At 38.7% G+C, this 13,406-nt stretch overlaps 1 protein-coding gene across 2 annotated transcripts in view; it reads right to left on the bottom strand.

Annotated features, from left to right (window-relative positions):
• LOC140151044 (phospholipase A2-like) overlaps window positions 1-13,161 on the bottom strand; it is a 65,166-nt gene extending 52,005 nt beyond the window's left edge. Inside the window, exons 1-2 of one of the 2 annotated variants that reach the window (XR_011858889.1) lie at window positions 12,729-12,933; window positions 4,203-4,394 (exon numbers count right to left, since the gene is read on the bottom strand). Coding sequence is in view for 1 of the 2 variants with exons in the window: in XM_072173246.1 (XP_072029347.1) it covers window positions 12,729-12,813 (85 nt within the window). In the remaining variant the exon portion in view is untranslated. Of the gene's footprint in view, window positions 1-4,202; window positions 4,395-12,728 lie in introns of both variants that reach the window. The other variant, XM_072173246.1, reaches the window with a different exon arrangement.
• Between the last annotated feature and the right edge of the window lie 245 nt (window positions 13,162-13,406).

Genomic DNA, 13,406 nt, shown 5'->3' with positions numbered 1-13,406 from the left:
AAAGATGTTTGGCAATAAAGCTGACTATTACCAAACGCTTCATGCTGTGCAGATTTTGAATGAAGCGATGTGGCGCTTCTTCTACAATGCATTTGAAGATTCTCTGCAAGCACATGGTAGAATTCTAAGACTACCTCTCTGACAAACCAACAGCAAAGCTCTGGATGACATTTATGGAGATGTGTGATATTATTCTGAAGTTCCTGTGCTATGAACGAGAAGGAAACTGGTTTGGTCATCTAAGTGAGGCTGCAAATATGCTACCATACCTAACCGCTGCAGGTCATTACAAAATATATGGTCAACAATCTCTCCCTCAATACTTGTCAGAGATGAAACAGCTAGAATCTGTAGCATCTACCGTCTATAACTCATTTGTACAGGGGAACTTTGTTGGTAGGCGATCTGCAGGCAGTCACAATGCTGTTTCTCCAGACATGCTACTGGAACAAACATATAATGCAGATGCTAAAGAGTCCAGTGGTCTTGATGGCATAGCAATGAATGAATCGACACGGACAAAATGGGTCTACACCAAGCCTCTAACAGCTGCTGGATTTGAACCCTGAAACACAAAATCGTCACCATGAATCTGGGAAGGCATGTATCAGTAATGATGCTAGTCTGATCCTGAATATTACAGAGAATAATGACAACAGCCCATTTTCAGTAGCCAACAGCGATCTAATCAACATTGCTAATGGACAGATTGCCAACAAGGATGTAAAATCTGATCTGACCACCGTGAACGATATAGGTGTAAAAGCCCTGCAAGAAACAATACAAAGTAACAAGAGTGAAGACTGTTGTAAAACTGAACACATTCCATACCTAGAACTAGAAAGGCAAGAAGCCTAAGAGCCAAGTTCCTGGCAAGAGTATGGAAGTTGAAGCTCTCATGAGAATGACACAGATTATGGCAAGTGGTGGTGAGGTAGATGTAACTAAATTCATTGGCGAACATGAATGTGCTAACAAACTACCATCCCTGTTTGACAAAAACGGTGAAATGAGAGCACTCAGGACAAAGGCCAACCATGTCAGGGTTCTGAAAGAAGACACACAGGTGACACCAGAACAGAACTCCCACAGACCAACCTCAAAACATGTCTCATTATTGATGGCATGCATGCCATTAGGAAATTGTCTTTCAGAAAGAAGAGCCATTTACGGCTGTTTCCACCAGGTATAGAAATTTGATGCTTGACGATGTCCCTTCCGGCACTGGAGAAGTCCACTTCTGTTGTGACAGATATGACAGTAAAAGTCTCAAATCAGATGAACGTCATCACCGAGGTGAAATAAGCAGCACCAAATTATATCATATTGAGGACCAATACCGGATACCGGATCCAAGTAATATCTTCAACAGTCTTGATATCAAGCTGTACTTATCAGGTGGCTTTGAAAATGCTCGTAAGAGGAAGCAGGTACACGGATAATGCAACATGCCACGTATGCCACCACAGAGAATGCAGTCGAACGGTTGTATATGCAAATGACACTGACGTTGTTGTTCTCAGTATCTACTACTATGCAGCATACATATAATAAGAGATCTCGGCCTTAAAGAGCTATGGATAAGAACGCAGCATGACTATTACTTGCCGATCCAGCTTGTCGATTGCCTTGGTGATGAGAGATGCAACCTTCCACTTAGGCTGTGGTAGAGATGTAACAAACTACCCCTTCTTCAAAGGAAAGAAATCGCGGCTCGACAAGAGACAAGAGCAAGATGTCTCAATACCATCATAGCTAGTGCTTGGCCAGATGGTACCACCAGCAAACTTTCATGTGGTTGTACTAAGCAGTGCACCATCAACTGCTCATGTGCTAAACCGTCCGTCCCATGTTATATTAAACTAGTTCACCCGTTGCTGTGAGAGTTACTGATAGTGATGCTATTTGACCCCTGATGACCCCTTTTGACTTTTTGACATGTTCCCGTCATTCTTTTTACTGCTTTTAAGCCCAATTGGGCATACTAACCCCATTTGACCTTCGCCCTCGAGTGACCTCGGTTTGACTTTGTTCATGCTCCCGTGATATTAAAATGTAGCCGCTGGATGACCTTTGACCCCGGTTGACCTTGATTATATGTTTTACGTGTTCCCCTCATATCGAAGATTCCACCCACCAAATTTGAGCCTGATCGGACAAAAATTGAAATTTGAACCCTCCGAGATGACCCTTGACCTCGGTTGACCGTGATTTTATTTCGCGCATATATTCCCCTCGTATCAAGGATTCCACCCACCAAGTTTCAGCCGGATCGGGCAAAGTTTGAAATTTGATCCCTCCGTAATGACCTTTGACCTCGGCGAAGTCATTTGTCGACAAGTGTTCACTATTATTGTGTAAATTATTGCTTTAACATAACTCTTGGTTTGGGTGTCCAAAGCAGAAGCGAAAAGGGTAACTTCATTATGCATACTCAGGGGGTGTCTGAGGGGGAAGTGCCTTAAACCCTTATTTTTTACAGATTTCCAACTACAAACGCACGCTGGTTTACATTTTTCAAATTATCTTCTTTCAGGAAGGTTGGATGACAAAATAAATGTCATATAAAATAATCTACACAAAATCTTCTTTAATTTGAGTCCAATGTCGATATAGTTTGAACAAAAAATTACCATAATTGAGCCCCCCCCCCCCCCTTTATGACCCCGTAAAATAAAAAGTTACCTATATCAGGTTGTGCACCTTGAATGTTAAGGTCACTTCGTACCACCAACCTTTTATAACTCGCGAATTGAGGTCATGTGTCCCAGGTCCCTAAAACATTGTAAACATTGTCAACACTAAAGAAGAATAAAGATATCGCAGCTTTTTAGTGATTTAAGGTAGCTGTGTACTCTCAGATACGCATGTAGTAAAAGTGCCATAACTTTGTAATTATTCACGCAAGGCATGTAAAAGTATACTTTTTTATAAAGGCAAGACATCAATGAATCTCAATATAAGTACAGTTTTGGGGTAAAAACAACAATTATGAAGAAAATCACAAGAAAGTTAATTTTTGGCAATTTTTGTTCGGTACATCATAACAAAAAAACACTCTTTCCAAATATTTTTGTTTTGCTTTTTTCTTAATCTTGAGGCACCATTCCAAAAACGGTTTTTTTAGTTTTTTGGTATTGGCCTTATTTTTGGAGATATTGACCATATAAGGCATCAAAATGAACTTTTTAAAATTCACAACCGCCTATTTGCACAAAATGATGCCTAAAATTGGAAATAGACCAAAATATAAAAAAATGAGAAAACCGTTTCTTAAGTCAATCATGCTTTTTATGATGAGCACAATTGCTTACCTATAGATGCTGTATTTATTGAGTTATCGTGTACCTAAATCGTCATAAAATGAACATTGAAATAAAGGCCGTTGAAGTTTAAAGTGGTCACATTTTGCACTTTGATCGAAGCTTACAGGAGAATGCGGCAGTTCTCTTTTTTCTACCTTACATTACGTGAACATCGGGTAAATCCACAGCCCCTTGAGAAGTTTGGGCGAAATCTATTCATATCTTGATGTTTAAATCGGGGGAAAGAACTTGAAAAAAATCACATTTTATCAGCTAAAACGGAGCCATTTGACCGCTAGGTTTTTGTGAAATCAGTGCTTCCGCGGTGTTTCCATAAGATGCGCCACGCATGCAGATAAGCGTCGCGTATGCGTAGCGTATCTGTGCGTTACCAAATTGCGCGATACGCAACGCGATGCGTTGTTGCGCGCGTGTACCCTGCTGGTACAACAAAGATTTTCTTTCCTTTTAAATTTCAAACACGAGTGGAATAGTGAAATAAAATCCTTAAAATATTGCAGTTGGAGCTTATAAATCTGGATTTTCATTCCTTGTATTTATAAAAAACATAACAAAGTACAAACATATAAAAAAAAACCTCAATTTCGCGAAAGAAATAGTGTCTAGAGTACACAGCCGCGTTAAAGAGCAGACCAGAAGGAACGGACACAACCTCAAAATTAAGTTATAGACAAGACCATTTTTAACACTTCGTAATTTATAATTATCTCCGACTATTGAATGACTTATCAAAATACATAAAGCACCTGATCAAATACCCTTATCTCAAGTTATCTGGCATGTACTTTTGTTCTGCTTTTACTGGAACATTTCATGCCATTTTGTATTTTTTGCAGCTTCAGGACTAAATTCAAAACTATACGTATTGGCACTTACTCATCTATACCATTTTTCGGTACCGAGTCAGAATTATCACCGGTAAGGAAGTGAGGCCCGCAATAACATCCGTAGTCAAGCAAGGTGAGTTGGTTAAAATAGCTCTCTCAACATAACAGTTTATTAGTCCAGGCAACCATGGAATGTCAAGGTCATCAAACCGTTTGGTTCGTGCGCTCCTCAGCTTATTGACTGTCAGGAAAAGAAATAAATCACAATAAGCCAGACTTGTAGTATTCATGGCATTGGGACCCACCATGAGTACGGGTAGCATACGGGTCCCTAGCCATGAGTACGGGTACGGGTCCCATGCCATGGGTACGGGTACGGTTAATATGGGTCCCTCACCATGAGTACGGGTACGGGTGCCGGTTCGAACCCAAAATAGGGTGTGAGTACGGGTACAGGTCCGGAGCCATGGGTACAGGTACGGGTATACGCAAATTGGGACTCGAGCACGGGTACGGTTCTCAGTATACGTCGTAGGTACGGGTACGGGTATGGAAATTGGGACTCAAATACTTGCATGGGTCCCATTATAGGTATGGGTATAAACAAAGCTATTGTTATTGGTGTAGACAATTTATTGGTAATTATACCTTGCTGTAAATACACTCTTTGATGTCATTTATACCACAACAAATAAATAAAACTACATTTCGCCCCAAAATAATTAGAGAAATTTATTATGTCATAATCATATGCAACATACATTTTAAGTTGTTATGTGTGCTATGAGTTGCTGAGATATTTTTATTTTCTAAGAAGTATACTCATTTGCAGATTAATCATGTAACAAAGAGGGTTAAAGGAGGGTGGCCGGTCGTGGGTGAAGTATGATATAAAAATTGTTATGGATTGGAATAAAAATCTAATTGAGGAGGGGTTAAGGGGGTGCTACATCCCTGCCCAATTTTGCGCATATTTTTGCATTTTTCCCAAAAATTATAGAGCATTGGGGACAAGTAAGATATGTATATTATAGTATACAACTACTGCACTGGAAATTTTATTTCAGCACAGACAACAGTTGTGGGGTTACAGTCAAAAATAAGGAAAACCAGTATTCGATCAATAAATCAATAACTACTTGCCTTGAGTTGCTGAATTTTCAGTGCAGTAGATGTAGTCCTTGCCCCTATAATATACATATCTTACTTGACTAGACTCCAGCCTTTTTCTTTTTTCTTTTGTGGTGAATTTCAAGTTATCATGTGAGATAGTCTGCATCTTTATTCTCAAAAGGATACTTATTTTCAAAAGGATATTTTTTCGTGGGAAAATTAAGTCGCGTTGCATGGTATATTACAAAACTTGTCAATTTCAACATACGTCCGGCCGGGCGTTACAACCGGACGATTGTATCGAAGAATGGGCAATCTAAGAATACGAACAGCACGTACAATAAAGGGTCAAAACCGATAAATCAGCAAAAATAAAGTATCCCCGAACTACTCCTTATTATATGTACCCATAAATCAAAGGCAACGTTTCATCCTGGAAAATGTGAAACTGAAGATTAAATCTTGTGAACTTTTATTTTTACATCAATCCCAATAATGCCCTTGTTTTTTCTACGTTACTAACGGTTATAAGCATGCTAAACAGTAAAACAATTGAATGTACATCATTTGTCTGGTCATTAATTGTATTAATAAGAGCAAGGTTGAATTGTCGTAATTACAACGTGAAATCTCCTAGACCCTCCCTCGGGTCCATGGAGAACGACTGGTAATGTAGATTACATAGCATTAAAATCAACCCAATACATGGACCCTCCCAGTCTGTAAGCAATTTGACTTCCAGTTCCCACAAAATGCTGGGAGTTCACTTTTACGGATTTGGAGTCACTCAATCTTTCTATATACCACGTCCATGTTTTCACTAGATTAACGTTTGTGTAAGCGACTAAAACAACGGTATTGTATCCGACCAATCAACGCAGCTTGGCAGCGCGGGGATATTTGAAGAGTCTTCCCCAGCTAAATAATGTGCAAACATTTGCAAACCGCACGCGATAAGATACGCAATATGGACAATAGGCCTAAGTCCGAGTCGAGTCTTTTATTAATTGCGCGTACCATGGGTCTATCAGACGCGTGCCACTTGAGCTCAATACCTCTCAGTTGTTGACAAGCAATGACAAGTGTCCCATCCGATCTTGCGTCACATCCCGCGGCATAGCTTTGTGCTACCATATTTGAATTGAAACTGGGGCGGGGCTTTCGTAATTGACATCAGAATCACCGGGCTTCGTTGAACGAATATTTGGAAGTGAAATCTCTAACACTTCGGAACAGTCTCGGCGTGGGGGAGCGGTCACTGAATTTTAGCGTTCAATATAGGAGGTGTGATCAGTGTAGTGGCATCAATTTGAGCTAATTTGTGTAGAGAGAGGAATTGATTTTGGGCTGTGTATTTAGAATCGGGGGGGGGTTGAAGGACTACGGCATATTTTGGTACGCTATTATGTAATTATGTATCGTTCCATTATCCAGGCCGGACCGAACCGAGACTGTGGGACAGTCTAGAAATCTCCCAATACCGACAGTCCACATGTAGTTAAACGGCCAAGAAGTGCGGGTTTTTTTGGTCTCATTATTTCGGCTCAAATGGACAAAAACCCTTCCTGACAGCTGTTACTATTTGTATTTCATAATTTTCGGTAAAGAATAACATAAAACTACTACCATAATGTTTAGGCTACTATCAAAAAAAATTACCTAGATCCGGCTCCCTAATTCCAGTTCTCAAATGCATCCCATCCAATCCCTAACCAAAACTCCAATGATTCTCAAGAGTTTGATCTTCATTGTAATGTTTCTCCATTCACTCCAATATTATGGCTCATTTTGTTTAGATTTCAGTCCTTTAAGATAAACAAAGGCCCCATGTGACAGGGGAAGTTTCCTAAAGTTGTCAAAAATTACCAAAGTTGCGCAAAATTGCTCAAAGTTTTCATTTGACTTGGCAATTTTGTGCAACTTTGCACTAACATTGAGTAACTTTGCACAACTTTATGCAACTTTGAGGAACTTTGTACAATTTTGCGCAACTTTGTGCAACTTTACAAAGTTTTACGTAATTTTGAGGAACTTTGTACAACTTTGCACAATTTTGAGCAACTTTGAGGAATTTTTGGTTCTTTAACAAAATTTGCTTTATCCTAATTCCACGTGCATTTGTTTTATTCCGTTTATCCCTGCTCTCGCAGGTTTTCTCCGGGATCCGGTTTCCTCACACTTTCAAAAAATTGGGGATTAGTTGTTTGGTTATCCAACACCTCCCTCACCCAATGGGTGATTGTTATTGTTACAAGCTACTCGTAAGTGCGGATAGGTCTGCGCCAGATTCGGCTGCAACTGGCCTATATAATAGTTGATGCACTCTGATTGTGATGATTCACGACAGGTTTTTTCCTAAGCCTTTACTGTAATACAAAATCAACATTAAACTTTTGTTGTTTTCACACGCCAATTTTGGTATTATATATGTTATGACCACTTCATCATTTTTGACAATATTGTCCGGTACAAAAATCCAAAGGATGACACAAAGCAGCATATCTCATATTGCTAAATATTCAAAGGAATGATTAATATGACTTGTATACAGTAAAAATATCAGTACAAAGGTAACCATGGGTACCGCAAACCGGTGTAAATAGAGACAGGGGGTGCATAGGAACAAAAGTTTGACAGATTTTTGGGCTGTGCAATAATCATTAGTCCTATTTTGTGGAGGGTAAACTGGGGGCAAGAAATTTTGGCCATCCGATAGTGGGGCTGCAAGAAGTCTTGGCAAGCTGAAAGGGAGGGCAAGCGATTTTTTATAGGCCTTACATTCATGGGCGCCTTTTAACATGTTTAAATACAGTGTGGGCCAAAAACAACTTTACCCAATTTAAAAGGTTCATATCTCAAAATTGAAAAGTCTGCTGCAAATTGTTTTCACATATTCGTAAAGAACATCTTCTTTAAGGTATTTGGTGAAAAACTATCCAAAAATGTATTAAATTAAAAACGTGACGCTAGTTTTAAATCAAAGAGTCAAAATTAACTTTGTCCACGCGAAGGCCTACTAGCTGTCGCGTCGCATCACTTGCAATGGCGAGTTCGATAAAGAATGAGAACCACTCAGTATACGCACAAATTTGTTTAGCAATTTTATATAACACAATCAAATAAATTAAACATGAACAATTTAAATGTCAAGCTATGATATTTCGTCATGATAGGCAGCTTTCACGCTGCAAAGATAAACACAATTCTCTTCAAATATGCACAAAGCAATTGTAACCTCAGACCTGATTTGTTTTTGTCATTACGAAATGTTATCTACAAGAAAGTTATTGAACTTATTGCGTTCGTGGTATATTCGGGAAATTGTTGCGTCCACAACTGACTCTGGGGTTAGCTGCAAGTTCCCTTTGAACCACTGCAATATTTGCAGCTGAACGACCAGTTCTTGGATGACCGCTCCGTGCTTTGCATCTATTCATCACACTTCCAAGGTTGTGAAAGTTGTTCGTCTGTAGAGTTATGGTAGGTTTCGGTGGGATCTTACGTTCGGGAAACGAATCCGAAATTGACGCTGCACTACCAAAAAGCTTTCTGTTCTTAATTAAGTATACCTCTGCCATAAAAGTCATCTCTTGTGTTGTGAATTGCCTTATCTTGACACCTTGCAAACCTATTTAGAAATATGCCACGCAGTCACAAAATGCACGAAGGCCTATTTAAATTCAAAAATTGCGCCAGATAAAACCTTTGTAATTGTGTAATTTTTATGCTTAAATTGTTGGTCAATGACAGGAGTGAAGTTCGAGTACATGACAAGTAAATGGGGGTTTAAATCGATTGTATTTCTTTCAGGCATGTAAAACAATCATCACTTTTCAAAGACAAGCCAAACGTGTTTACCAATTACATGTATGCGTAACGCATGTATTACTCTTAGCAATCGGACACATACCATTGAATTACGTGTGGACAAAGTGATTTTTGACCCTCGGACGTAAAACTAGCACCATTTTGTTAATTTAGCTGCTTTTGCTTTCATTTCTTCAACACACACTTTTAGAAATATATACATTTAGAATATGTAACAATATTATGAATAGCCCTTCCACAATTTGAGCAACCACCCCCTGAAATTGGGTAAAGTTGTTTTTGGCCCACACTGTAGACCGCTCTAAACAGCACTCGCAATAGGTATATATGATTATCTATATACAGGTTGTATCAAAATGATTGGTACCCAACAATTTTAATGTTTGTTGAAAGGTCTGCCTATTTTAGATGCAACACCGGATACTCTTAAAATGTTCAGAGTGTATAGCTCATGACTTGTAATATACAATAATCTACAAATAATTGTTTGGATCTTATATTGAATTTTGATGCATCAGATTCATCCATTATCAATATGAAAACTGATGGGTACCAATCATTTTGATACAGCTTGTAGCCCATTAAAGGTTTACAAATTGGGGTCCCAAAAATATGGCATGTGCGGGGGGGGAGAGATTTTTAGCAGGCCGTGAAGGGTGGCGATTTCTGGCATGCCGAAGGAGGAGGGGTGATCATTTTTTGGCACGCCGTTTGGAAATGTTGCCCTCCAAAGGCTCATAATTATTGCACAGCCCTTAATATCTGCTGAACCATCTTCCAAACACCGATGCTTTTCCAAATTGCTGTTTTAAAAATTGACCTCCAAAATACTGCAAACCGTATTCATTTGCCCTAGTTTCCCGGTCATTGCTTTTAGGAACAATAACACGAAATCCGTTCATTATCATATTGTTATAATAATGGGGATCTTGGGATCCAGTGACCCGTGAGATATATCGCACGCGATCTGAACTGCAAATTTTTGGCAGTATTCATTTGTCCGAGTTTCACGGTCATTGGTTTTAGGAACAATAACACGAAATCTGTTCATTGTATTGTTATAATAATGGGGATCTGGGGATCCTATGACCCTTGAGATATATCACACGATCTGTTCATTATACATAGGCCTACCTTGACCTATTCAATTTTGTACAAATTACTTTAGTTTCACGGTCATTGGTTTTAGGAACAATGACACAAAATCTGTGCTTATCTGGGGATCCTATATGACCCGTGAGATATCTCACGCGATCTGTTCATATAGGCCATAAATACCTTAACCCTAACCGTACCAAACACAGGCAGGTATCAGTCACACGTGATGCGATTGCGTCATGCGAACAGTCATGTGGTCAAGGAAAGCTTGGCCGGCAAAGCTACACCCCCGTGGCAAGGTAGGCCCGTGCGAAGGGTCGGTGGTTCAAAACCGCACCCGAGAAAAAAATTTTCTCTTCTTCTTTCTTTCTTTCTTTCTTTCTTTCTTCCTTTTTTCCTTCCCCCTCGCCAAAAAGCAGCTAGGGCGTTAGGGTTAACCTATTCAATTTTGTACATATGACTAAATATTTGATTTTATTTTATAGGAATTTTCAACGTACTCAGATATAATGACACCAAAAACTAAACAAAAAAAGAATTTTAAAACCACAGCAAATTTGAACCCTATAAAAATCATCATGTATAGGCTACATTTCGTATATCGCCTCTAAAACTAGTATCAAACCAAACAATAAATTAAAAAAACAACAACAAAAACATGTCCTGAAAAGGGTCTGCGAAATTTATAGCTAATATTATGGCTAAAATAGACAAAAATGCACGTAAGAACGTCTGCTAAATATTCCCGGGCCTGTAAAGTGCAGCAGGACCAAATCGTGGATACGCGCCTGATAGGGATAATGAAACCAAGCCAACCAGCACAGTTTGGCTTGGTTTGTCCTGTTTTCGACACCACAGAATGTATATACATGTATAAACATTTCTGTTAAGTTGAAATAATCATAAATTAGGGTCCGGCAAGGCCCGCAGAGCTGGCATAGTATTTGCTCGCGGGCAACTCAACCCAAACCTCCACGTGGTGTCGGATGGATAACGCGCAAACTTGGGCTCTGGGGAACAGGCTTGGATGCGAGGAAGTCAAGCTAGCGGACGCGGAGGATCATGCAAAGTATTTTGGCCACGTTTTAGCCCTTCCTTGGCTGACTCAGCCTGGTGTGGCTCTGAAGAGACACCGTTTGGTTTTTACCACGTCGACAAAGAAACAAATTTGGATTCATCGTACGAGCATATACAGCAAGAGATATACAACGAGCTGGGCATGAAGAAGATAGAAATAACTAAGATGCAGCGAAGCAGATAATTACGTATTGTGACTGAATGGAGATATACAGGTGCAACTTGACAAAGGAGTGAGTACTGGCGCAAATAACCTCAGTAGTTGAAAGCGCCATACAAATCAACAAAAAACAAAAAACAAAAATCATAAATTATCCGTCTGATGATCGGTATACCCAATGATCGTAAGTGAGGGTATTCCGTGAAACTATTAGTAACGGTTCGCCTTACCAGAGGTCTATACTTTGAATTGGTTTATACTTTGAATTTGTAAATTATAATTATATTAAACATCTTAAAGAGATTTTTGTTTCTCTCATTTGAATGTCCTTTCATCAAGATAATTCAGACATAAAAAAGTTTCTTAAAAGTGTTCCTAAATTGAAGAGCATATGATGCACCTTAAGTCCACCTGAAGTCAAAGGTTTTTTTGTATGAATCTATTAAACACGTAAAAATATTGTTGGAGTTTGCTTAACATTCATATATTTGTCCGTTGTTGAGGTATTCAAATTATTGATTTCCGGAAACCTTCGTAATTTTCCAGAAAATGTGAGAAAATTTGAATAAAAACAACCATATGAGACTTATAAACGCATAGTTTAATATTTTGGTGGAATTGGACTTTATATTTTAAAAACTTTATAGGCTAAATCTAAAGGTATGTATGTACTTAAAGGAGTATTTCATGATCCTAGCATCCTCTTAGTGACATTTTCAGTAGATATCCACTGAAAAAGCTTATTCCCAAAGTGTCAGTTGATTCTGATTTTGCATGTGCGAGTTATGCATGATTATGTGTATTACAATGCTCCATAGACAATGTGTTGTAATTTCTGGTGTACCAGAACGTAATTCAAATTTCACAATATTTTTGCTAAACGAATTAATCTGCAAGAAATTTTTGTAAATAAACATTATGTAGCAAGAGGCTTCCAGTGGTATAAAAATCTCAACTTTTTTTGGGAAAAGTGTGGGGTGATGCTGGGGTCGAGCATCGGCTTTAGATGGCAGCAAATTTCTTTAAAGCTAATTTTTACTAACACTAGTATGCTCTAATTGTTCCAATTTCTTTTGAGGAGTAAACCGCTGCCGCGATGCTAGTGGCGCTGCGCTATAAGATGTCTTTGCAAAGATAATCAAGATATGAAATTAGTGACCATACAATACGCCAATACTCGAAAATCGAAAAAATTATCTCGTGCATAATAGCAAGATACTCTATGCAACTATGAACCTTTGGATTTCAAATATTAGCCCTAAAAACAAATTATGGCATTTATAAGTTATAAATACGTACCGGCGTCTTTTTCCTCATCCAGCTTAGCTCCAGCTGCCAAGGAGCCGACGACAAACAACGTTAGAAATATGGCCACCTTCATCATTAAACGAAATATCGTCTTCCGATTCAAGATTGAAAAAAAACCAACAACAATGAGATAAATTCAAGCAGTTGCTGCGTGTCCGTGTGCGTTCGTTGAAGTGTTATGTCTAATACGGTTTTATACAATATGTCTATTTTAGGACATGTGACTTGTTGACGTACTTGGTTTATTGTTGTCAATTCAATTTTTAGGTTTCTGCAGGGGGTGGCACTAAATTCACGCTATACTCACTGTTCAATTTATTGTGTGTAAACTTTGAGTTTCTACGTGAATCCTTAGCATATTAAGTGCCGAGCTCGGTTGAAATGTATAACTAAATCTAGTAGTACATCTCATCACCCTGTCTGGATGGTAGAATTCTATTAAAAAACACTAAATTTTAACAGATAGATGTGCAATAAACACGATTTATCAGCATCTAAAAGAGATGTTAACTGACCAAGATAAACAATCGAGTATTATACACATGACAATTAATTAAATGTAAACCAGTCGTCAATCTTAAAATACTGCAGGCTGGCTCACGTGCTTTTCAATACCAGACATATCACTGCAACCTCATGAGTCAGTCAGAGGTGTTTTTTTGGGTCATT

This window comes from Amphiura filiformis, chromosome 1 (genome assembly GCF_039555335.1).
Source record: "Amphiura filiformis chromosome 1, Afil_fr2py, whole genome shotgun sequence".
NCBI lineage: Eukaryota > Metazoa > Echinodermata > Ophiuroidea > Amphilepidida > Amphiuridae > Amphiura > Amphiura filiformis.
Note: the sequence above shows the minus strand (reverse complement) of the source record. Positions and strands in the feature narration are given on the sequence as shown.